This window comes from Drosophila arizonae, chromosome X, assembly GCF_054131065.1.
Source record: "Drosophila arizonae isolate 15081-1271.41 chromosome X, UAZ_ARI_1.0, whole genome shotgun sequence".
Taxonomy (NCBI): domain Eukaryota; kingdom Metazoa; phylum Arthropoda; class Insecta; order Diptera; family Drosophilidae; genus Drosophila; species Drosophila arizonae.
In genome coordinates, this window is record NC_142927.1 from 3,164,987 (window position 1) to 3,190,567 (window position 25,581).

General features: G+C 48.5%; 1 protein-coding gene across 11 annotated transcripts in view; it reads right to left on the minus strand.

The window, feature by feature from the left end:
* Nucleotides 1-25,581, minus strand: part of LOC108618733 (uncharacterized) — a 50,855-nt gene that overhangs the window by 4,646 nt on the left and 20,628 nt on the right. For 4 of the 11 annotated variants that reach the window (XM_089473687.1, XM_089473684.1, XM_089473686.1 and 1 more), the window contains 6 exons: nt 18,636-25,559; nt 18,083-18,571; nt 17,840-18,009; nt 7,131-7,286; nt 6,986-7,061; nt 610-5,307 (listed from right to left, as the gene is read on the minus strand). In XM_089473687.1, the coding sequence (XP_089329813.1) occupies nt 610-5,307; nt 6,986-7,061; nt 7,131-7,286; nt 17,840-18,009; nt 18,083-18,571; nt 18,636-25,559 (12,513 nt within the window). The remainder of the gene's footprint in view (nt 1-609; nt 5,308-6,985; nt 7,062-7,130; nt 7,287-17,839; nt 18,010-18,082; nt 18,572-18,635; nt 25,560-25,581) is intronic. The other 7 variants (XM_089473693.1, XM_089473692.1, XM_089473691.1 and 4 more) reach the window with 4 other exon arrangements.

Sequence of the window (25,581 nt, forward strand, 5' to 3'; positions counted from 1 at the left end):
GTGTGTGTGTGCATGTGTTGGTATTCGTGTGCGTGTGTGTGTGTGATGAAAAGCAAAAGAAAAACCCCTGCTGTGGTCCCTCCAGCTAACTCCACAGACTCGTCGCAAATGTGGAAACGAAATGGAATTGAAACATGACTAGAAATGGGCTGGACTGGTACGTTTTGCTTGCCTAAGCCTACGCTCAAATTGAACAGTTATCGATAAATTTTAATCAGTACAGTTACAGTCCGACCTACGATGTGCGTCCCTGTGTGTGTGTGTGTGTGTGTATCGTTTGTTGTGTCCAGTTGCGTCTCGCTGGGTGGCTCAAACTGGAATGGCTGCTGTCTGTGTGTATGTGTCTGTCTCTCTGTGTGTGTGTGTGCGTCAACTAAAGAACTTATCGATAAATGTATCGATCATAGGGTAAACGTAGGCATTAAGCGCCCAGAATCAGCTGCTCGAACGCATCCTCCACATTGCTCTCATCCAGCAAATTGAGATGCGCTATGTGCGGCATTGTGGCACTACGACTGAGGCCACCAGCGCCAGCAGAGACCGCTGCACCACCAGCACCACCACGCATCAGACCGAGAGACAGACCCAGGCCAGCGGTGGACACATTACCGTTCGAGCTGGAATTGAGCGAGCTGAGCGATTTGCGAGCCGCTGAAAGCTTTTCGCTTGTTTTCGTTCGATTGATGGCGGATTTGCGTTGCACGCTGCTTGATGTCGTCGTTGTGGTGCGCAGCTCCTCCAGCTGCGGCGACTTCTGCCCGGAGAAGTAGGCCGCAACGGTTCGTTGCTTTTCGCCCAGCTGCTCCTTGTTGATGCCCGCCTCGTACAGCTTCGGCACGGAGAGCGAGTGCCCGGATTTGGTGCGTCGCAGCTCGCCGGGCGATGTGGGCAGCTGTTGCTGTGGCAGCGGCGGCAACTGTTGCTGCTGTTGCTGCTGGCAGATCTGATGCCACGAATCACATTTGCTGAGCCGATTCAAGCGCGAGCCACCACCATTGAACTGCTGCTGCTGCTGGAACTCCTCCTCCTGCGGACGCCGGCTGAGCGAACTGAACGCGCTCACATTGTTGAACACAATATTCCGGGGTATTTGATCCTCGGGCGTGGGCTCGGCGGCAGCCCCAACTCCTGCTGTCGGCTGCGGTGTCGCTGGCGTTTCCACAATCACTGGCTTGGTGGTTGTCATGTAGCCGGCGGTGCCGCTGCTGGTGCTGCTGATCTGGCTAATCTGGCTGATCTGGCTGATGTGGCTGGTGCTGCTGCTCATGCGCTTGTTCAGCTGCGGACTCTGATACGCGTTGGGCACATAGTGGTGCCGCTGTGGTGGCCCGAATTTCTTCAGCAGTGGTGCATTCTCCTTGGGCAGCGACGACTTCACAATGTCCGGCGTATCCGCCGGCGCCGACGACTTGTACTCGAGCACATTGCCCATGCTCTTACGTCGCAGCTCAAGCAACTGCTGCTGCTGCTGCTGTTGCTGCTGCAGCTGTTGCTGTTCGCGCAGCAACTGTTGCTGGTGTGTGGTGCTGCTCTGATAGGTGGACTCGCTTATCGTATGACTGCGCACGCTCAAACGTGGACGAGCCTGTGGCTGTGGTTGAGGCTGTTGCTGCTGTTGCTGTTGCTGCTGTTGCTGCTGTTGCTGTTGCTGTTGCTGTTGCTGCTGCTGCTGCTGCTGTGGCTGCGGCTTGGGCGCCAACTGTGGCTTGGTGCTGCGATCGACGGGCGGCGGTGGAGTTGGTGGTGCATGCATGGGATTCGCCGTCCAGCTGGTGTGCGGCGAGGTGAGCGATATATTGCTGCTGGCCGTCGAGTGCTCGGAGGTGCGCCTGGAACGTCTTAAGCTCACGCTCGACTCCTGCTCGTCGGCGGAGTCCTCCAGCGGATAGGTGACCACATAGCTCGTCTGCGTCTCGCCCATGTAGTTGGACTGCGGCGCCGGTGGTGCTGCTGCTGCCTTGACGAACTGCGGCTGGCGGTTCGCCTCGTAGCTGCTGAGCTGTGGAAACAGTGGCTCGACCAGCGGTGCCTGGTAGAGGCGTCCGTCCGGCGACAGGCAGCCCGATGGCTTGCTAGGCGAACTGGGCGCGCTCAGTGGTTGCACCGGCAGCGGTGCACGTGTGCTGCTTGGCTTAAGCGGACTCGCACTCTGACCCGGATTCAGATTCAGATTCGGATTCTGACCCGGCCCGCCGCCCAGCTGCTTCATGGTGTAGAGCAGAGACTTGGCCGCACGCGAGTTCCGGCCGTAGACCTCGTCGTCGCTGACGTGGGCGGTGCGGCGTCCGGCCACTGTGACGGCCGTCTGACTGCGTGGCTTGCGCATCACCTTGATCTCGGCGCGATACTCGTGCATATTGTGATCCGAGTCCAGGTCGAGGTCGTCGTCGGTGTTGTCCGTCATGGCGGGCGCCGTCAGGCAGCTGGTGGGGCTGTCCACGGGGCTGGCATAGTCGAAGCGCGCGGGCAAGTAGGTGGGATTCGCATTGGTCAGCACGAGCGGTGCAGCCAGCGGATTCGTCAGCGGCTCCATCGCGCTGCTCAGGCACGGCTGGCTGCGATAATTGGCCAGATTCGTGGCGGTGCGCCGCACGGGCGCATAGTCCGCATACGTGAACGAGATGTTGGTGGGCGGAGGCGGTGCTGGTGCAGCAGCAGCCACATGATTTCTATTCGCATACAGCTCCAGCTCCGGCTGCATGGCATTGGGCAGCGAGGGTCGCTTCTTGAATTCACTCAGCGTCGCTGGCGGCGCCTTCGAACGCAGCGAATTGTGACGCTGCACAAAGACGGTGCTCGGTGGTTGCTGCTGCTGTTCGAGTTGATCGCGCAGCGAACGCTCCTCGAAGTGGTGCGCCTTGCGCTTGAAGTCGCTGTTGTCCACGCGCGGCTTGGCCAGCCAGGGCAGTCCGATGGGCGAGGTGGAGGCGGGCGAGGGCGTGTTGCTGTAGCTAGGGCGCGGCTGCAAGTGCTGCTGCGAGCTCTTGCTGCCAGCAACTGCTGCCGCCGGCTGCCAGCTGTTCGGCTTCTGCGCTATGGGCTTGTAGATATTCCCAGCTGGCGGCTGGCCCTGGTCGATGGGCCTAAAGACGGACTGCGGCGCGTGTATGAACTGATTCAGGGGCGTCTCAGCTGCAGCAGCAGCAGCAGCAGCAATTGTTGCTGCTTGAGCCGCTGCCGCCGCCGCTGCTGCTGCTGCTGCTTGCTGCTGCTGCTGCTGCTGCTCACGTTCTCGGTCGCGTTCACGCTCCCTTTGCTGCTGCATGCGCAGCTCCATTTCCTGCCGCCGCTGCCGCTCCAGCTGCTCCTGCTGCAGTCGCTGGCGCTCGAGTTGCTGCTGTCGCTCCAACTGTTGCCGCTGCTGCTGCTGCTCGTAGTATTCACGCTCCATGCGCGCGCGCTGCTCGCGCTCGAAGCGCGCCTCCTGCTCCAGGCGCAGCTGCCGTTCCAGCTCTTGCCGACGCTGTCGCTCCAGCAGCAACTGTTGCTGCTGCTGTTGCTGTTGCTGCAGTTGCTGTTGCTGCAGCTGCTGCTGCTGTAGTTGCAGTTGCTGCTGCTGCTGTTGCTGCTGCTGTTGCTGCTGCTGCAGCTGCTGATGGTGGTGATGATGGTGATTGGGCGGCTGTGGCGGCTTGCCCTTGGTGGCCGTTGCCGCCGCGCCCGTCTCGAATGTGTGCTTGATGTTGCCGAACTTGTGCGTCCAGTTGGACACGGATCGGGCGCCCGCCCAGCCGAGGCCGCCCTGGTGGCTCTGCTTGTTGATGAAGGCCAGGAACTTGTGATCGTTCTCGGTCTTCGGCTCGAACGGCGGCACCACGTGCTGCACGCGCCGCTTCACGCTCACCTGGACGGCGCGCTTCAGGCCCGGCTGGTGCTGGTGCTGCTGCTGCTGCAGCTGTTGCTGCTCCAGCTCCGAGTCGCTGTCCCCGTCATAGTTCATCTTCAGCTTGGGTATATCGATGGTATTGGCGCGTTTCATCAGCTGTTTCTTGCTGCTGCCGTTGCTGCTGTTGGTGTTGCTGCTGAAGCGCGGCTGGGCTGCCTCGGCAGCGGCATAGCTGGCAAAGCTAACGGCATAGTCGCCCGAGAGCGGACGACGATTGCCATTGCCATTGCCATTCCCATTCCCATTCCCATTGGCATTGCCCGGCCTCAGCAACTGCTGCTTGGGCACAAACTGATTGGGCCTGTAGAGCTGCGTGCTGGGCGCCCCGACGATCGCGCTCGAGCTGGCGTTGCGCTCCAGCGGCAACTGGCTGCTGGCGGGCAGCGGGCGCTGCTGCTCCAGCAGCAGCATGTCCTCCATGTAGCGCCGGGCGTCGGCCAGCTCCTCGCGACTGACGCCCACCGTGTGGCGATTGTTGCGCTGGCGTCGCTTGGCGAAGCGCTGCCTGCCCGCCGCCTGCTGCTGTTCCGCGTCCGGCTGGCCCGCCCCCTCCAGTTCGTCGGCGGCGCTGTGCGCATTGCTGGCGTCGCTCTTCGGCAGCTTCTCGGGCGCACTGAGGCCGCTTTGGAGGCGCGCGATGAGCGCGAGCAGCGCCTGCCGCTGGCTGCCGTCGACGGCCAGCTCCTGGCCCAGCTTCAGGCTGCACTCGAGCCGGCTGAGGGCATCGGTGACCTCGTCGAGCAGGCCGCGGTTCGCGTCGCTGCTGCTGCTGCGCTGCTGCAGCGTGTCGCGCAGACCCGCCGCCAACAGGCGCAAATCCTCGCCGCTCTCCGTGCCCGAATCCTCCTTGGGCGGCACACTCAGCCGCTTCATGCTGCCGGCCTGCTGCGGCTCCTCTTTCGTATCGTTCGCTTGTGTCGTGTCTTTGGTCTTTGATAACTTTTGGCTACTGCTACTAAGGCTATTCGTATTATTAATCGTTTTCCTATTAACGCTAATGCTATGACTAGTTCCTGTTGTTGTTTCTAAAGCTGCTCCAGCTGCTGACTGTGATTGTGACTGTGACTGTGACTGTGACTGAGACTGTGATTGTGACTGTGACTGCGATTGTAACTGTTTCTGTTGCAGTGGCTCTGGCAGGGACTCACCCTGTGCCCCATCCACTTGCTCCTTGCTGAGCTCAACTTTGGCCAACTTTTGCTCAAGCTCTTTGGTTGGCTTTTCCTTTTCCTTCTCCTTCTCCTTCTCTTTCTCCTTCTCCTTGTCTTGCTTCTCCGACTTCTCTGGCTGTTGCTGCTCCTCCTCGTCGCTGCTGTCGTCAGTTACCTCCTCAATTATCTCCTCATATTCGCTGGCACTGCTCTCTTCCTCTGCTTCTTTGGCAGCGGAATTCTCACCGCCTGCCTTGACACTTTTTACCTCTACGAAGGTTCGCGCGCGCGGGTTCGTTACGAATATTTGTATGAAAATCAAGAGTGTGTGCATGAGTGTGAAAGAGATAGAGGCAGAGATAAAGAGATAAAGAGAGAGAGAGAGAGAGATATTTATGTATATATGTATTCATTAAAGAGTAAAAACACAACGAGTAACGGCAACACTTGGGCTGGGACACAGTAAGCAAGGCGTTCGAAACAGGATAACAGAGCTCGGTCACGTTCATCTGTTCAACTCGTTCGTCGACACAACGAGTGCGAGTTGTGAGAGTGAGTGAGTGAGAGAGAGAGAGAGAGAGAGAAATTGGAATTTTGGGAGCAGGTTTCAGGGCTTTAATTGGGCGCTTGGGCGAAGACAAGGCAACAAAACAACGAGAGAACAAGAAAAAAAAAAAAAAAACAACAACGTGAAACAACGAGCAAAATGCGCTTGGACGAGTGACACGTGACAGCAAGAGTGAGCAACGAGTGAACGTTGTAACGAGTGAGCTTTCAGCGAGTCCAATGATAACGAGTAAGCTTTCGGCGAGTGAACGAGCTCAGCGGACAGCGACAGAGACAGAACGTGGAAAGCTGCAAATATAACGAGCAAATACTCTGCGAGTGAGCTCTGAGGGAGCTCGGTAAGAAAATGTAACGAGAAAATGTAACGAGTGAGCGTTAAATGCTTTCAAATTTAACGAGTACAGATTGCAACGAGTAAACGTTGAAGAATAATCTTGGATATATCACGCTAGCATTGAACGAGTCCAAATGTAACGAGTGCAGATTGCAACGAGTAAACATTGGAGAGTAGCGAGAACAATCGGATATAAATAGAAAGCTTGAATATAACGAGCACAAGCTCAAGTATAGTGAGAATCGTTGCAATGAGCAACGAGTTAGCTTGGATATATCGAGTAATTTTTGCGACGAGAGAACGTTGCGAAAAAATGTACTATTCATAGCGAGTAAATGTTTGGCGTAAGCAATCAGCGAGTAGAAGTTACGAATAATCGCTAAGGAATAGCGAGCAAGCGCTCAGAGAGTCAACATTGAAAGTTCAGCGTGTTTAGGCTTGGCGACGACACTTGGGATTGGCGAGAAAACATTGAGAACGAGTTTAACGAGAGCTCAACAAATCGAAACAAGGAACGAGTGTTGAGAGAGCGAGAGAGAGAGAGAGAGAGAGAGAGAGTAAAACGAGTAAAACGGGAAACGATAATGAGAACATTTTAAGAACAGAACTGATGAGGAGAGGACATAAGACTTGATGAAGAGAACGATGCAAATGTGACTGATGAATGAGGCATGATGAAAGATGACGAAACGAATTCATAGGCAATACCTGCACTGATTTAACGGAATTACTTTAGGCTAGCTACGAGTATGCGCTGTTTTGCATATCTACAAGATACAAATACAGAATCGCAATCAGAATGCTAGATAGACTAGAGAGAGAGAGAGAGGGGGAGTTAAAGAGTGTGTGTGTGAGAGAGAGAGAGAGAGAGAGTGAGAGAAACCACTTAACAAATGATTGAATATTTTTATTGATTGTTTTTCTTTTCTTTTTGCCAAAGACTTCTGTGGGTTAGTGCTTGGCATTTGCTGTGGTTAGAGGTGAGAGAGCTAGAGAGAGTGAGAGAGAGAGAGAGAGGGGGAGAGGGCGAGCGGCTTCTGGACTCACCTTCGCGTTCCGCCATAAGTTCGCGTAAACGTGCACGGATCTTGCGACGCTCCTCGTACGTGGACGCCTGCTCCAGCTGCAAGCAGGAAACGGCATGTCAGAGTTAAAGCTATGGGCGGGGGGAGGGGGGGGGGGCGTGGCTTACCAATTGCCTAAGTAATTGCTCGTCCCAAATTTCCTCGATGTCACAAGTTGTGCGTGTAACTGGTGCTGAGGACGTTGTTGTTGTCTTTCGGGTGTTGCTGCTGCTGCTGATGTTGTTGTTGTTGCTGCTGCTGCGCTGTTGCTGCGTTGTTTTCACCTGAAATGAGCAAAGGCAATTGATTTGCTGCTTTAACTGTTCGCTGTTTTTTCTTTTGGTTTGGTTTTTCGATTTTCGTTTTTTTTTTTTTTTTTTTTGTTTATCAACCGGAAAATTTGGTTCGCTGACGCCCACAGACGACGGCGAGAAAAGCGAAACGCCAGCTGTTTATTTGGCTAAATAAAGGCGATGAGCACATACGCCGGCAACGGCAGCCAAATTTATTTAGCAGAAAGAAAAAGAAAAGCAGAACAAGTTTTACCCACTGATCGACCCTGATCGAACCGAATGATAAGAGGCAGACAGACAGAAAGACAGAGAAAGAGAGAGAGGTGCAGAAAGAGACAAGGAGAGGAGCGACGCGCACGCAGAGAGATCGAGAAGCGAAATCGTCGTCCTTAGCCATGGCTATTGATTTGCTTCCGTCTAATTGCTGCTAGCCAACGCCAACAACAATGTATGCTTGCAGCAGCATACTTGGCGTATGCGTAATGCGCACACAGCCACAGGCAAATATTGCGCATACGCCGCATGGCCATGCGAAAGAAGGAAATTGAAATGAAATGAACTGGCGAGATAAGAAAGAAAGTGAACAAAGAACTCAATGGATTGGCCAGGTAACTAAGGTGAGGCTATAACCGTAAATGGATAGGGTTAGTTAGGAGCATACACAGTGAGGATACGCTATGAAGTGCGAGGAGTGTTATATAATTATTATCAATTGCATTTGCATTAGATCAGTTCGAGCTGAATTACTACAAAACTAAAGGCAACTAAATGTACAGGACAGTGCTTTTCAAACTGTGCTGCCAAACTATAGAGCCATAAGTGGGCGTGGCTTTGTTTAATGATCATGTGTACAAGTCAATGACTCTCTCACGGGACTAAAGGGACATACGTAATACCCTAGAGCTCAACTCTAATTAAATATCTATGCAGCAATGCTTCTCAAACTGTAGAAACCAAGTAAAATCAGCCGCGTAATGAAAATTTACAATAGGCTAGTATGACGCACATAATACCCTATACAATAGTACACCCAACAGCTGTAAAAAGTGCGAGCCAGCACTGCTAAAACTGTAAAACTGACAAGTGTCTTTCAAACTGTAGCTAAAGCTTTACATGCAGCTGAGAAATCTTTGGGAGCGGAGCTGGGCAGAGAGAGAAAGAGACAGACTAACTATATCAATCAACTACATCTGTGTCACATGCACATATACATACACTCACACACAGACACGCACTCATAATACCCTGTACAAAACGCACCAAATAGCTAAGTATGTGCTACTCAAACTGTAAGCAACTGCAATGTCTCTCAAACTGTTGCGAAAGTATCTCACACAGAGTTGGAAATTCTTGTTCGATTAAAGGCAGTGGGCGTGGCTCCACTTGACTCCCCTTCAGCTTGCCAAAACTTTCCACACATCACAAAAAGAATTTTGAAAAGCCTCAATTCAACTTTTGACAAAACCTTAAACTATGCAAATAGAGCATATTATATGTATGTATATGTGTTGTAGCTGCGAGTCTATGAGCCAAAATAACAAAAAATAGCGACGTTCACTTTAGACCAAATTCACGGCTCAAATTTGGAGCAGCTATCAAAACGCTTTGCCGCTTGAACTGGGTCGCGTTAAAAGAAAGTTCGCACTTTGTTGCGCTTCTTATTCTTGTGCCTCTTCTTCTTCCTCTTCGTCTTGTGCTTTAACAAAGAACCTTTACTCACTTTTGTACAGAATTCGTTTAGCTCTTGGCCAAAAGATAACAAAAAAAACAAATTAAGTTAAAGTATTTTTTTATTTATTTATGTTAATTTCAAAGACATTCGCAAAGCATTCTGAGCGAAGCCATCAAAATTTCGAATACGATTCTTATGCTAATTGGAAGAGCAGATTTCATTTCTTTTTAGATCATTTAGAACATGTAGGGCACAGAGACAAAAGAGCGAGCGGGTGAGTCGAGGCAGGGGCAGGGGCGAAAGCAGGAAGTATGGGCAAATAAATTTTACATTTTATATTCATTTCCATTTGCGTGAGCACATTAGTATAATAAAAAGGGAAATTTCATTAAGTATACGCAGCGTTTGACCGCAATTGACTTGCATGCAAAAAAAAAAAAAAAAAAAAGATATTAAGAGAGAAACAAAAAATCATAAATTGAATTCCTTTTGTGTCGTGTTTTTGTTTTTGTTTTTGTTTTTTTTCAATTTCAACAACAACAACAAACTTGGACAGCTGTGCGCGTCTCTTGCGCCCTGCGGCCACGCCCACGCGCATTACGATACCTAAATGCCCATTGAAAATCGTATAAGCCCAGCGGGTATATTGATATTGATGGGAAGTTGATGCATGCAGGCGGATAAGCTTGGCTCCTGTTTTTCTACTCCGGTCTGGATTCGATCAAGAAATCTCTATATACCTAGTTCCAGTTTGATGATAAGCAACTACGTCTGTAAAGCTGAGTTCTTTAAGTAGATCTTTATACATATATGTAGTCATATCGATAAATATCATATAAATATTAATTGTCTTATACAGTAAAACATTCAAAACTTGTATCGATAGCTGATTTATCGACTTTACTTGTTCTTCCTGTTAATCGAATTACATGAATCGATAGCTATGACAAATTTATCGAATATCAATAACAAATTACTCGATAACACATACCATATATCATATTTATAGCATATATAAAATGATTATTCAACCAAAAACTTTCGATAAATGCCAATTTCGCCTTTACAGCGTATCTTCTCGTCCATCATTTAGAATCGGGCGCACGTTTGATGCTTTGCTCGCTTGTTTATAACAAATTTGACCAAATTTGGCCAGCACAATTATTCAAAAATAACAACACGAGCAACAGGCAACAACAACAACAATTTCGAATATATTTTCAGAAATTTTCAGTAAAAAAAAAATTTTTTTCGAGAGTTGAAAATTGGGAAAATCGTCGAGAGCGACGCCGACCAAAAAAGCAGAAACACGCGTTGCTATTTTTAGCTAGAAATTAATTTAGGCAATACACACAATCAACGCGAGAGAGCGAGAGAGGGAGAGCGAAAAAGAGAGAGAGCTAGAGAGGAAGATAGAGAGAGAGAGAGAGAGAGAGCTCACTTTTTCATATTTTCGATTATACGCATTAACAAAAACGTTTTACTTAACTAAATATATAAATATACATATAATTGTATATTTATATACATACATATCTTGGGGATATGCGCCAGCCAAAGGGTATTATAATTGGGTCAAATCACATCTAACGGCATTTCGGGTCGAAATGCAATAAAAAACCCAAATCGTATGAAATACACGCGAGTCTATACACAAAATTTGGAAGATCTACAGATGCACGAGATAAAAATCTAAAACTAATATACTGAATATACTTATATGTGCCACGCCTACTTCTGCCTGTCAGATCGGAACAAAAACATTTCCCATCTTCAATTTGACAGCAATTTCGTTTCTTTTTCTTTTTTTAGACTTAACAAAAGGCAAACAAACAATAAATATTTAAATAAATATACTTAAATATATAATAATAAAAAATATATATGTAATGTTCAAATATATTTATCACTTAAAGAACATATATTTTCTATATTTAATTTAACAAATTTTCATTAAGTTTTTCAATTTAATTTTAGGTTTGTTTCCTTCTTGTTTCATTATTTTTATTTTTTATTTTTTTATTTTAATAATAATTTGCAATTTATTTTGGCCGCTGTGACGTGGCTTTGATCATTGTTGCTGTTGTTGTTGGCAACAGGCTTGCCAAGTTATTTGGCGCAATTCCGCCAAAGCGTAACAAACCCCACAACAAATTGCTGCTAGCAGCAGCAACATGCAGCAGCAACAGCAGCAGCAACAGCAACAATCAACATTAAGATGGGGCGGGGGCCAGTGGACGGGGCGTGGCATTTGATCGCATGCAGCGAAGCATGAAAATCCAAATGGAAATTGCAGTCCGAAAGGCACAAAACAATTAAAAAAAGAGTGAACAGAAAAAAGTGGAGAAAAAGAGTTGTTGTTGTTGTTGCTGTTGTTGTTGCTGTTGTTGCTGCTGTGCAACTGAGCAAAGCGAATGCAGTTGCCATTGTTGTTGACGATGTCGTTGTTGTTGTTGTTGTTGTCATTGTCATTGTTGTTGTTAGTTTTGTTCGGCTAGCTCAACAAATTGGGCAACTATTTGCATTGGCTTTGACACTGTCGCCAGCAGCAACAACAGCAGCAGCAACAGCAACAATAACAGCATTGATAACAGCAACAACAACTACATACATACATATGTACATATATGATTAATGCTTCTCAAAGTGTCGAGTAAACAACAAATAGCAACAACAATTGAAATTGCTGTTAAATTTAGCCAAAAGGTGAGAGCAACCAAATTGGGAAGGCCAAAGGCGATTTCTTTTCCCATTCAATTGAAAATTGAGAGAGATTTAACAGTTGAATATATTGAACTAAGCGAATAATGGAATAATAGAAGTATAGAAGAAGCCTTCAATATAATTGATAAGAGAATACACTAGATCAATATAAGATATAGATAGATATAGATATAGATATAGATATAGATATAGATATAGATATAGATATAGATCTAGATCTAGATATAGATATAGATATAGATATAGATATAGATATAGATATAGATATAGATATAGATATAGATATAGATATAGATATAGATATAGATCTCGGATCGCTCTCGATATAGCTCTCGCTCTCGCTCTCGCTCTCGCTCTCGCTCTCGCTCTCGCTCTCGCTCTCGCTATCTCGCTCTCGCTCTCGCTCTCGCTCTCGCTCTCGCTCTCGCTCTCGCTCTAGATATAGATATAGATATAGATATAGATCCCTTTATGGATCTTTATCTTTAGAATTGATATAGGTATACGTGACCACCTTATATATAGTATGGATAGACCAAAGAAGACAACTGCTTTTGCGGTTGCTGCTTAGTAAGATATATTATTTATACATATGTGTGTATATAGAGCTCCGTCTCTTTCTTTCTCCCTCTCTCTGCATCTCTGAGGGTTACGCGTTTCGTGACATATTGCTAATACCTTCTGCAAGTGTATAACAAATTGAACTTGCCTTGGGCAGATACAGACTCACACTCACACTCACAGCAACACTCGCACACACACGCCCACCCGAAAGCCTTCAATTTTCCAATTTTCCATGGAAAACGTAGAAGCCGAACACAAAAAAAAAAAAAACTAAAATACAATGAGAAGTGAATTTGGCGTTTGGTGCATATTTTTAGATACATGGTCCAAAAAGCGAGGAAACAACATTTTGTTGCTGTTTCCGTGTTTTCTTTGACATGCAAAATGCGAAGAGCGCAAAGACAAAGATGAACAGCCACACCGATTATGAAATGGCAGAGTGTAAGAAAAACTGAAGTAAGGAAAAGCAACAGATTTGCCACGCTTGGGAAAAAAAAGGCCTGCTGCCGTTGCGGCGGCCGCTCTTGCTGCTAACTAAACAGTTAAGCGGGAAAAACCGGCTTCCCACAGTCAAAGTCAAAGTCAAAGCCCAGAGCCAGAGTCGGCAAGCCCAAAGCCAAAGTCATAGACGAACCACTTGCTCACTATTACCTCGACTACAACTACTGCTTCTTCTGCCTCTTCGCCTATTTCGCCTTCTCCTTCTACATGCTTTTCTTTATGCTTTTTACTAGAAATTGTGGGGAAATGGGGCTGGAGGAAGCCAGCGACGACAGCGAAACAGTAGCTGCCGCTGCCTCTGCCTCTGCCGCTGCTGCTGCAAAAAAAAATATATTATTATAAACATGTTGCGCTCGAATGACTCGCACAAGCAATTAAAGGAGAGCCGGTTCGGAACCGAACCATGAACCAAAACGGCGCAACAACAACAAAACATCAAACAAAAACAAATTGCATTTAACATTTCCCAATAAAAACAGAGAGAAAACGTTAGATGGGAAAAGGGTTATTTATGAGTATCTATCAGTGGATAGATATATATTTGTGTCTGTCAAAGATTGAGATACATTGTATCTGTATCTATAAGAGTAACAGATACAATATCTAAGATATCCACTTGTTGCAATTTTAGGTTAAGATACTTCTTTCGTGCGCATATAACCTTGAGATACATTGTACTTGTATCTCGAGAAGAGGGCGAGAGCCATTATCTAACAGCCATTTACTGCATTGAGATATCGAGCTGCTTTATAGAGAATTATAGCTATGAGATACTTTTGGAATAATCTGCAAGCGTTTGTATCTATTGCAGATTGAGATACATTATGTTTGTATCTGGAGAGGATTTTAAAATACATGATATTCAACTTCATTACCTTCAGATACTTTTGTATCTCAAAGTGTGCAAGATACATTATTCAAAGTCTACCTCCATAGCTATTAGATTGAGATACATTTGTATCTAAAGCAGTTATGAGTTGCTGTTCCAATCTATCTATAAATGAAAGATGCATCATGATAAACTGCTTGAGATACATTGATGCATACCCTTTAGATACATGTATCTAACATGCGTAATACAAAGAAATTTACAAATCTGAAGCACTTTGAGCAATTTTTGGATTTGCTTTCTGGCTAGCTGCCACAGATACTTGGATAAGCAGATTGAGATACGTTGTAGCCAACTTGTAGGTGTTTGTAACTATGACACATGGATACATTGTATGCGGCATTTATATAAAGCAGACTGCGATACAATGTTCGGTGGTATCTTAATTAATCTACAAGCACTTTCAGCTAACTTGTAGTAAATCAGATTGAGATACTTTTCGCTTTGGTCGACTAGTTGTTGCCTGCAGACTGCGAAACACAGCAGAGTTCAGCTCAGTCAGATTCTTGCTACCTTTAGATAAGTCTACGCACAGTAGATACAAGTAACTCTGTAATGCTTAACCAGATTCCGTTAGGTTATTGCAGTTGCAGATACTTTGTATCTCAAACACATGGAAGAGCTTATTGCCATGATATATTCAAGATAGTTTTTGGCAACTATATACTTGATAGCACAGTAGATGCTAGATGGATTAGCAATACTTGCGCATACTTTGTATCTTTTTGATGTTTAGTTGTAAGCAAACTTGTAGATGCGCAGCTTATCTCCTGCACTTAGATACTTTGCGGCTATGTCAGGCATTTGTAGTGTGACGCGTGCTACACTCTACATATAAAGCATGGATGGTATTTGGTGCACAAGTTGAACAGAAAATAAAAAACAGGCCACTGCGGCACGCACGGCGCAATGTGCACAGTCCATTTGCAGCCGTATCTATGCATCAGCCTGTGGCTGTGTGTATCTTTAGCTCTATCTCGAATCTCTGTAGTTGTAGCTGTATCTGTATCTTTGACTGTATCTGCATCTGTATCTGTATCTGGCCACTGGGCGCTCCAACAAAAGAGACAGCGTTCCGTCCGTATAAATAGTGCCATCGTTGCGCTATTTTTGTTGAAATATTCCGTACGCTTGCGCTCTCATTCATGCAGCTTCAGCCGCTGCCCCACCCACCGTCCTGCTTGCGTCCCACAGCTCCACCTGCTTGTGCTTTGAAATTTATTTATTTATTTCTATTTTCATTTAGTTTGTCTTGTTTTATTCTGTGTTTATTCTTTTTTATTTTTATTTTTTTTATTTTGTCACTTTGTCAGGCTGGGCAAATGCTTGGCTTTTCTAGCCTTTCTAGCTATATCTTTAGCTGTCTCCTATATATATATATATACATGTCCATGTATATGTGTGTGTGTTTATTAATATAGACAACGCTTGTCGTTCACATTTTGCTTTTCAGGTGCATTTTGAGGTGTCGTGACAGCAAATTCTTGCCACAAATTATGCGCACCAAAAATAATTGAAAAGAAAAATATTGAAAAAAATTGAAAAAAAAAAACAAGTAAGAGCACTGCAGTCGGGCGTTACCGACTGCCGAATACTCATTCACAGATAGTTTTACCGGTTTGACACGCCCCCATGGATTTAGATATATCATACATATTATATTGATTTTAGGCTGTCAACCGAGCCGTAGAAATGACATTCGATAAATTCTTAGAAGATGTCTAGGTAACTTAACTACACTAGAATGATATCCTGCCTTTTCATTTTCAATGGGCTCAGGGTTAAAATTTACAGGGTATTTTTTAGTTTTCTATCTATTTTTCTTCATCATTTTTAAACTACAAAATCCATTCATTTTCATTAAATTAAATACTCTTTTTTCTATATTTTCAATAATTTTATCAATATTTTTCTATCCATTTTCCATATTTTTTTCAATTTATTTGAAGTTTTTTTTTTTTTTTTGCCAAAATTTTTTATTTTTTTCGTACTTTTCCTATATTTTAAATTGCGTTTAAATGTTTTATTTTTCCATAAATATTTATGATTTTTTTTTTTTAAATATTTTTTACAAATTTGATTTTCTCATTTATTTTATTTTATTTTTTTTTTTTGTTTTTTCGTACTATTTTCAAATTAGATTTTCTCATCTTTTCAAATTTTTGTTCTATTTTTCTTTAATTCTTTTTTCTAATTTTTTTCAACAGCTGCCAATTCCAATGAATTCAGCTAGGCTAAAGACAAGACATACTCTATCTCCCTCTGTCTGCCGCTGTTCCCGCGTCATGTTCTTCTTCATTCTCTTGCCCCATACCCTTTCACACTTACGCGCTGTTTGCTGTCGCTGCCACTGCCGCCGTTGGTGCTGCTGCTGCCGTTGCTGCTGCTGCTGCTTCTTCTTCTTCTTTTAGCCGCTTTGACCAAAGTTGGTTAAACACTCGCGTTTCGACTGCAACCGTTCACCGCATTACAACAACAACGACTAGTAATAATAATAGTAGTCGTAATAAAAACAACAACAACGTTTGTGAAAAAAAAAATAAATAAAACGGAAAAAAAACTCAACTGCACACAAGAAGAACAACAACAACGAGTTGCTGAGCAAGAGGAAGAGCTAGTTGCAGAAGATTCATAAATAACAACAACAACAACAAAAACTTGTCTTTTGTTGCCTTCTTTGGTTGCTTCTCTGCTTCTCTTGTTTTATTTGTGTATTATTTATTTATTTTAATTTTTTACTATTGATTTGCTTGCATTAACTTTTAGATTTTATACAAATTTTGTTTGCACTTTGAGAATTTGGTGAGTTCTCTAGCCTCTCTCTCTCCTCACGCCTCGTCGGTGTGTCTCGGTCTCGTCTCGTCTCGTCGTGGTTTGTTTTTGTTTTTATGATCGGGAACACAAGTCGCACAAGTGATCGATGCCGCCTCTGAGTTTGTACTGAAATGGCCAACAGACGATGACGATGGCAGCTGTTGACGGCGACGTTGGCAGCGACGCTGGCAGCGTTGATGGCAATGGCCAAAGCGACGGCTGATTCCCGTTCCTGGCCAGAAGCGCGCATCACATCACGCACGCGGCACACGGCACTAAAAGAGAGCGGCGGCAGCAGCACACACACACACACACACATACCCAAAGAGAGAGAGCGCGGCAGAAAGAGAGGGCAACAGAGCGTGAGAGCGCGCGCGCGCAAAGCGGTGAGCGCAAAAGCTAACGGCGAATGAGCGAATGAGCGAAGAGGAACAGGAGGAAGAGCGAGAGCGAGCGCGCATAGACAATGGCTGATCGCACACGTGGGCCGTGGGTCGTGGGCCGTGGGCCGTGGGCCATGGGCCTGCACATTTGTTGTTTATTTTTTCTCTTATTTCTTTTTTGATTTTATATTCTGCTTTTTGTGGCTGTCCATCAAAAAGGGCTCAACTGCGCTTCGGGCATACCCTGTGATTAATTAGCAAATTATGTTGGGCAGTCGCATAAGTGAGAGGACAATGAACTCTGGATGGTATATGGAAATTGCTTGCCCATTGGAAATGCCATTTGAAATAATGATCAACTCAACAAGTTAGGCTCAGCAACTCTATAAAAGCAAGTGAATACAGCGTATTCTAGTCAAGGCTATACATAATACAGGGTATTCAATATTCTGTAAGGCATTTTGCATAGGGTATTTTGTTGTTAATTACACGAGTAGTACAAGGTATTTTATAGTTGAGACAGGAGTACATAGTTACTTGAAGCTAGTTTTTAGCATAGGGTATATTCCAGTCTAGACTATCAGCAATACAAGATATTTAAAAGTCTAGAATAGCAACCACTTTGTCCCACTTTGTCCCCAATTTCCATTAGAGCTAAGCACAAAGTCAATTCCATAGTAAGCTAATTTTAACAGGGTATTTAGTAGTCATGACTCATGACCATAAGCAATATAGAATGCCTTATAGTTGAAACAAAATTTCATTCTAATTTGATGCTACGATACAAAACATGTCTTATGTGTATTTTTTAATAATATGTATACAGGGTATTTTGTAGTCAGGAATATAAATAATATAGAGATTTTTATAGACGAGACAAGACGAGCAGCTATTCAACTCATCCTTGAGGCTACGCAGCAAAGCAACTTTGATCAATTTCATTACAGGGTATCTCGTAGTCTAGACATTGCTCCCATTGAGAAGGTTGATTACTTACCGCTTGGCTGCTGCTGCTGTTGCTGCTGATGTTGCCCCTCGACAGCTGCTGCTGTCGCTGACCCGCCGGCAACATGGACTCGACGCCCTGCATGATGACGCTGGCGCCAAGGAATTTGTTGAGCAGAGCACGTGCCTCGCGATCCTCGGCGCTGTCGCCGGGCTCCACCACTGCGTGAAGAAGAAGAAGCAGACGTTGATCAGACAGTCGACCACTAGGCAAACCGATTGCTGGAGCACTCACCATTGTCGGCATTGCGCATGCGCTCGAGGACATCGTCGACGCTGCTCACAGCTCGCTCCTCGCCGCTGGTATTGAGGAATGAGCGGGTGCTGGAGCTGGTGCGCGTGGTGCTGCTGGTCTGGTGCTGACGCATCTGCGGTGCCTCCAGCTCGATGACGCTGCAGACATCGTTCGATTCGCTGTCCTCTGTCGTCTCCTCGTCGGCCAGCATCGATTCCTTCTGTATGAACCGTTCGCTCAGCTCCTTGATCGAGCCACGTCGCTTGCCCGACGGCGGCTCAATGACTGCGGGCATGCCCTGCACATCGATGAGCTTCACCTCGCGCTCCAGCTTCGTCGTCTGTCCATCCGGCTGGGCGGTGTCCAGCTGCTGCTGCAGCGTTACCAACTCATCCGGATTGCTCGAGTAGATGAGCTCCTTGCGTTCATGACGTGGCGGCGACTTGTCGTCCGAATAGAACTGCTCCTCGATGACATAGCCTGTGACTTCTGTGGAACAAGAGCGACTTAGCTTGACTTTGTTATGCAACCACCGAACCACTCCATCACTTACCTTGCTTTGTCTCACATGGCTCCATCGGCGGCTGCGTCTTCTTCTTGAGCGCCCTAATGCCAAAGAGGGGCAGCCCATTCTCATCGGTTGGGCCGACGCCATAGCTGGACGTAATGGAGTCCTCCTCGCGTCGCTTGCTGCTGCTGCTGCTAGTGGTGGTGGTGCTGCTGCTGCTGGTGGTGTTGCTGCTGCGCATCACTCTGCTGCTGCTGCTAGTGGTGCTGGTGTTGGAGCCTTTTCGCGGGGTGGGCGAGTGTGAGCCAGAAGCTCGCAATACCTTGCTACGATCCGCCCAAATGGGACTTGGCTTCTCGTTCGGATTGACCTTGCCTTGCTTGGTGGTGCGTGTGGTGGTTGTCGTTGTCGTGCTCGAGGACTTGCCCGTTGGACTGCGACGACGCGTTTGCACTGGGCTGGCGCTGCGATCCCGAGGCTTCACCGGTGGCTTGCCACTGTCCAGCTGCTTAGTGCGACGACAAGTCGTTGTGGTGCTGGTGGTGGTGCTGCCCTTCGCCTCCGGGCTCTGGCTACGTTCACGTGGTAGCTCCGGCATGCGTCGCACTGGCATTGGACTGCGGCTGGGCGTCGAGCTCTGGCTTCTCGGCTGCAGCTGCTCGGACTGCCTGCCCCTGGTCGTTATGGTGGTTGTGGTGATGGTGGTGCTGCTGTTCGCATTGATCATGTTCTTCTTAATCAGACGTATCTGGGCGCGAATGCGTCGACGCAGCTCATAGCTGCTCACCGTCTCCAGCAGCTGCTCCAGCGTCTGCAGATCGAAGATCTCCTCAATCTCCAGCTCATCGGTGTTGGTGGTGCGCACCGCCTCGGGCCGTGAGCCGCGCTTCGGCACATCGAATTTAACGGCCGCATTTGGGTTGCGTGGCTCCAGCATTGTCTCATCATCCACCGAGGACTTACGGGAATAATGCGTCTTGTTTATCTCCAGCGAATCGCGACGAATGTGCTCCAGGGAGCTCTTCGTGTGATCCATGTAGGAGGGACGACGTCCGCTCGGCTCAGTGGTAGCACTGGTGGTGGTGGTGGTGGTGGTGGGGCTGGGCGAATGCTTTTCAAAGATGTTGCGACGTGAGGCGACGGTGCGTCCGGGCGATGATTGATGGGTGGGGCGGCTGCGGTCTAAAAGTGGTTCAACGTGTGGTTCAGTGTCAGGGGAGCTGGCAAGGGGAGCTTGGTTAGTTGGACTATGGGTTCGATTGGTGGTTGTTGTTGTATGCTTGGTGGTGCTGTGCTCAGTGCTCGCTTTAACTACGGTGGATTTCGAATTGGTGGTGCTGTCGGGCTTGGTGGTGGTGGCGGTGCGTCGTTGTGGCGACATTTGACGTGGACTGCCACTGTGGCTATGCCTGGGACTGTGGTTCAGCTCATCCACATCACTTGGCAACCACTCTTCACCACGCTTGGTGGTGCTGGTGGTGCGACGTGTATCTGTCTCGGTCTCTGCAGTGTAATCGGTGGTTGGGCTTTGCTTGGAGCGTGGCGACTCGAGCGAGGGCTTGCGTGGTGCAGAGGCACCGCGTGTGGTTGTCTTTGTGGTGGCAGCGGTGGTGCGTCTGCTTGGAGATTTGCCCTTTGGACTGACTGGTTCATACTCCTCGACATCCACATCAAGATCACTGTGCACCCACTGCTCGGCACGATTGATTGTGGTTTTAGTGCTAGTGGTGCTGGTGGCACGGCGTGTGCCTGTCTCCGTCTCCTTAGGGTAATCGCCGCTCGGTTTGCTACGCGGCGACTCCAATGAGGGCTTGCGTGGTGCAGTGGAGCTGCGTGGAGCTGACTTCGTTACGTTGGTGGTGCTAGTATTAGGGGCGGTGCGTCTGCTTGGAGTTGTGCCCTTTGGACTGACTGGCTCATACTCCTCGACATCCACATCGAGCTCGTCCTGCAACCACTGCTCACCACGCTTGGTAGTGATTCTGGTGCTAGTGGTGCTGGTGGCACGGCGTGTGCCTGTCTCCGTCTCCTTAGGGTAATCGCCGCTCGGTTTGCTACGCGGCGACTCCAATGAAGGCTTCCGCGGTGCAGTGGAGCTGCGTGGAGTTGACTTTGTTATGTTGGCGGTGCTGCTGGTGGTTGGACGTCGGCCTGGCGCTGTTGGCTGCGGGCTGACGCTGTGGGAAGGTGGAGCGGGACCCACCTCCTCAACATCCACGTCCACATCACTGATCACCCACTGTTGCTGGGTTATATGCTCCCTACGCTTGGTGGTGCTGGTGATGCTACGCTCTGGCTCGCTTGGCTTGCCGCGTGGTTGCTCCAAGGAGGGTTTGCGTGGTGCAGCGGTGCTGCGTGTTGGTGAACGTGCACCCGGACTCGAGGCTGGAACATTCTGATTGCGATACGATTTACGTTCCTCAGTTATGAGTGTGGTGCTTGGACTGGTTGTGCCGCGTGGTTTAGTGTTGCCGTTGGGCGTGGTTGGCTTGCGCTGATTGAAGACCGAGGGACGGTTGAGTATGTCCTTCTGGCGCTTCAGCTCAATGGCTGTTGTGTGGTGCTTCGACATGGGCAATAGCTCGTCATTCGACTCCAATGGCTCATCTGGTTCCGCATCGGAGGGCTGCTCCGGCTCCGATTCCTGATCCAGCTCCGGCTCGCTCTGGCGCGAGATGTGACGCTCGATGTTGGCCACCAGTCGTGGTGACTTTTGTGGTGCGCTTGGGGCCAGCTTCTCGGCGGTGTCAATGAACTTGTGCACCTTCTGCGAAACGCTCAGTATGCAGTCGTCCTGACGCAGCTCCTCGTCGATGTCCTCAAAGCTGGGACGTTCAATTTCGCGCGTGGGCGTGGTCAACGGCTGCTTGGTTATATTCTCGGCGGTCTTCAAAAAGCGATCCACCTTCTCATCAATGCTCAGCAAGCACTCATCGCTAGCCGAGACCTTGGCATGCTCATCGAACTGGCGGCTAAAGGGTGTCGAGGATTTCGGCTGCTTCACCTGCTCGGCGGTGTTCGTGAACTTGGTCACCTTCTCGTGCACACTCAACAAGCACTCGTCCACGTCGATTCCAGGCTGACCATTGCTTGGATTGGCTGTTGCATAATCCAGACTCTTTGGCGCCTCCACGGTGGGATTGTCGTGGATGTCCGCCTCGATGCCATTCGGATTACGCAACTCGGATATCTGGCAGCCCACATAGGCATTGGCTTCCTCCTCAAAGATGGGTATATTCGTGACAATGGGTTTCTTGCGCGGCTCATCATCCGGCTCCTGTACAGTGTCGGGATAGCGCGGCTTGCCGGTCTCCACTTCAGCTGGAACCGGTGTCGGAACAATGCGATCCGGTGATGGCTCCCTGGAGCTCTTCGCCTGCTGTATATCAATGATGACATCCTCCATCTCCTCGCTATTGATCAGCTGCTCACTAAGGTTGATGGTTCGTGTGGTGAAGCATTTGCTGGGACGATTACGATCTGCGTTAGGTCTCTGAGCAGAGTTCGGGTTCAAGCTGCTCATCTCGGGTTGTGCTGGCTTGGGTTTGCCATTGACAACCTTGATGACATTCTCGCTGGTGGAACGGGTCACCTTGTCCTTGTCGCGACGGGTAACGCGCGGCACTGGCGCCGATTCCTTGCGCTCCGTCACCGGCAGCTTGCGCAGTGGACTTGCTGCAGTCTTGGGCGTCACTTTGCGCTCGGTTTTGGGTGATGGCGTCTTGGGCGCTGTATGATCTATGATGATCTCAGTGTGCACTGAAATGTTGCTCGAGCGACGACGCTCGCTGGGAATACGCGTGGGGCTCGTATCCGGCGAGGAGGACTCTCCGTCCACGTCGTCCGTTTGGGGTTTCTGTTTGCGAGGCGACGAACGCAAGCGATCCTTGATATTTGGTGAGTTATTGCCATCACTGGGCTTCCTATCCTTGCGAATAGTTGTGCTTGCTGTGGAGGTTGTCGTGCGTGTCTCCTCCACCAGGCTATCGCGCTTGGCAGGCTCACGTTTAGGCAGCGACTCCTTGCGTGGACTCTTGACTGTCTTGGGCTGGGTTTCCTTCACGGGCTGTTTGTTGGTGGTGGTGCTAGTGGTGCTAGTGCTGGTCTTAGTGGTGCGTGAATTACGTCGCTCGGTTTCGATCTTGCTGGTCGAGGGTTTTCTGGAGTCTGGCTGCTTAGGTTTACCTTCCTCTGGTTCGCTATCGTAGGGTTGCTTCTTCGTCTTGGGGCCCGAGGCGGGTCCAGTGGGTCGTTGAGTCTTGCTGACCTTCTCCAACACGGTCTTGCCATTGCAATCGATTATCTTTTCGGTCACAAAGTGTTTCGTCTCAGTTTGTGGCAAAGGCTCCTTGCGTGTGGGCGATGGCGACTTGGAAGGGCGTTTAGTTATCACCACAGTTGTCTTCTCGCTTATGTACTCGGCATCATCCTTGGGTAGCTTGGACTTTGTGCGAGGCTCTTTATCATCCTTTGGGCGACGTGGGGATTCGTCGTCCCTGAACGGCTTACCAGCTGTGGGCTGCTTAGCTGTAGGCTCGTCATCTGGATAAGGCGAATACTCCTTGCGTGTGGGCGATGGTGACTTGGCAGGACGCTTTGTCATGATTATGGTCGTGTCATCGCTCACTTTGATAAATTCAACGTCCTTGGAGTAATAATTAGGTGTCGGACGTGGCTTGCATTCATCTGTCGGCTGTCTACCCGTTGGCTCCTTAGACTTAGGCTGGTTCGGTTCGTCATCATCCTCTGGATGAGGCATGGGCTCTTTGCGTGTGGGCGTGCGAGTCGTGGTAGTGGGAGTCTTTGACGTACGCTTCGTTGTGACAGTTGTTGTTTCTTCTTCAACATCAACAAACTCTGCGTCATCCTTGGGATGTTTATCCTTAGGTTTTCCACTGACTTTTGGACGTGGCTCATCCTCGTCCTCTGTATCGGCCAAAGGCACTTGGCGAGTGGTAACGATAGTTGTTTCTTCTTCCACATTTATGTACTCTGCATCATCCTTGGGCCATTTACCAGGCGTAGAACGTGGCGATGTCTTATCCTTAGGCTGCTTACCAGCCTTCGATATTGGCTCGTCCTCGTCTTCCGAGCTAGGCAGAGGCGCTTTACGATCAAGTGTTGGCGACATGCTTGAGTGCTTCGTAATGATTGTTGTTGTCTCTTCGTCTACATTTATGAGCTCGGTCTCGTCCTTGGAGAGTCTGGTAGACGAGGGACGTTGGGGTTTTTCATCCTTGGGCTGTTTGCCACTCTTAGGACGTGTCTCTTCCTCATCCTTGGGCCATTTACCAGATGTGGGACGTGGCTCTACCTCATCCTTGGGCAGCGGACCTTTAGGCGACTTAGACGTACGATTCGTTGTTATCATAGTTGTCTCCTCTTCCACATTAACGAGCTCCGCATCATCTTTGGGGCTTCTTTGCTGTGGCTTATTCTGATCTGGCTGCTCAATAGGTTCTACCTCATCTTTAGACTTACGGCCTCCGACAGGGCGTGGTGCATCTACACCCACAGGGTTCGGCTTCTGTTCGCCGACCGTTTTCTCTGTGCTAACCACTGTTTCGATTTCCGTCGTCTCAGTGATCTGCACCGTCTCTGGCTCTGACAATGGCTCATCGACTTTGATGACAGGCTGGGTGCGTATGACATACGTTTGGGTCACGCGCTTAGGCTTATCGTCCTCATCATCGTCATCGGGACAGTCCTCGATTTTAAACTCGAAAGTCTCTGTCTTCTTGACTACCGTTTCTGTTTTCTGCTCATCAGTGTGATCATCATCACCCTCGGGCTTTGGCACGAAGCTGCCCTGCGTATCGCCATCCTCTTCCATGCCCAAGATCTTGCGACAGCGATCTTCAAAGGTCTCGCGACGAGTCAGACCCTTCTTGCGATAGGTGGGCTTTTGATCTTCCTCCGGCTCAGGACTCTTTGATATGAAGCCCCCGTCAGGCCTTTCGGGTGACTCCCATGAAGCTGGCTTACAGCTAGGTCTATCGATCATATCTTTGTCCTGGGGTAGTCTCTTATCGGGGATTTCCTCAGGCTTGCGTGGCTGATGCTGGCGTTCGTTTGTTATAAATTCGTCATTAAAATTTTTCGTTATATTTGTTACTCGTTGGGTCACAGTGCTTCTGAAGAACTCATCCTCTGGGAACTGAGTGGGCTGTTGCTTGTCGTCGGGGGTCGGCTTACCACTGGGCTTGAGTGGAGCTGAGCCAGGCACTTGTCTATCAGGAGACTGACGTGGCTTATCAGCGGGCTCATTGCCTTTAGGCTTCGGCGAGCTGGGCAATTGCTTTTCGGGGCTACCCGAACGAGGCAGTTCCTTGTTCAGAGTTTCGGGTAACTGATTGTCAGGACGCGAATCCCTAACCACCGTTGAGGGCAATTGATCATCGGGACTCCAGCGTGGCGAGTCCTTAGGTTTAGCAGCAGGAGCACTACCTGGCATTTGCTTTTCGGGGCTAGTTGGACGAGACGCTGGCCTCGATGGTGATTCTTTCGGCTTTGATGGAACTGAACCTGGCAGCTGAGTTCCAGAGCTCTGAGGCTGCGATTCTCTAGGCAGCTGCTTTTCGGGACTAACCGAACGTGGCCGAGCAGCCGGTTGCTTCACAATCGAGGGCAGCTGCTTCTCGGGACTCTGCCTAGGCGATTCTTTGGGCCTCGACGGAAATGCGGCCGGTATCTCCCTGGGCTTATCGCCACCTTTTAAGGGACGCTGCCTGACCTCCAAGCTGCTCTCGTCGATAACAATTTGGTCATCGATACGCGTGATGCGCTCCGGCGAATAAGCACGCTCTACATCTGTCTCAAATGTGGATTCTCGCTGCAATGGACGTCGTTCGATGCTTGGCGATTTGGAGCTACGCCTAGCTACAGTTGGCACATCATCATCGTCATCGTCGTCATCCGGGATGCTGGGTCTGGGTGCATGGGGACTTCGCTTGCTGGGCATGGCTGCTGCTGGGGATTGGGGGGGTTTGTG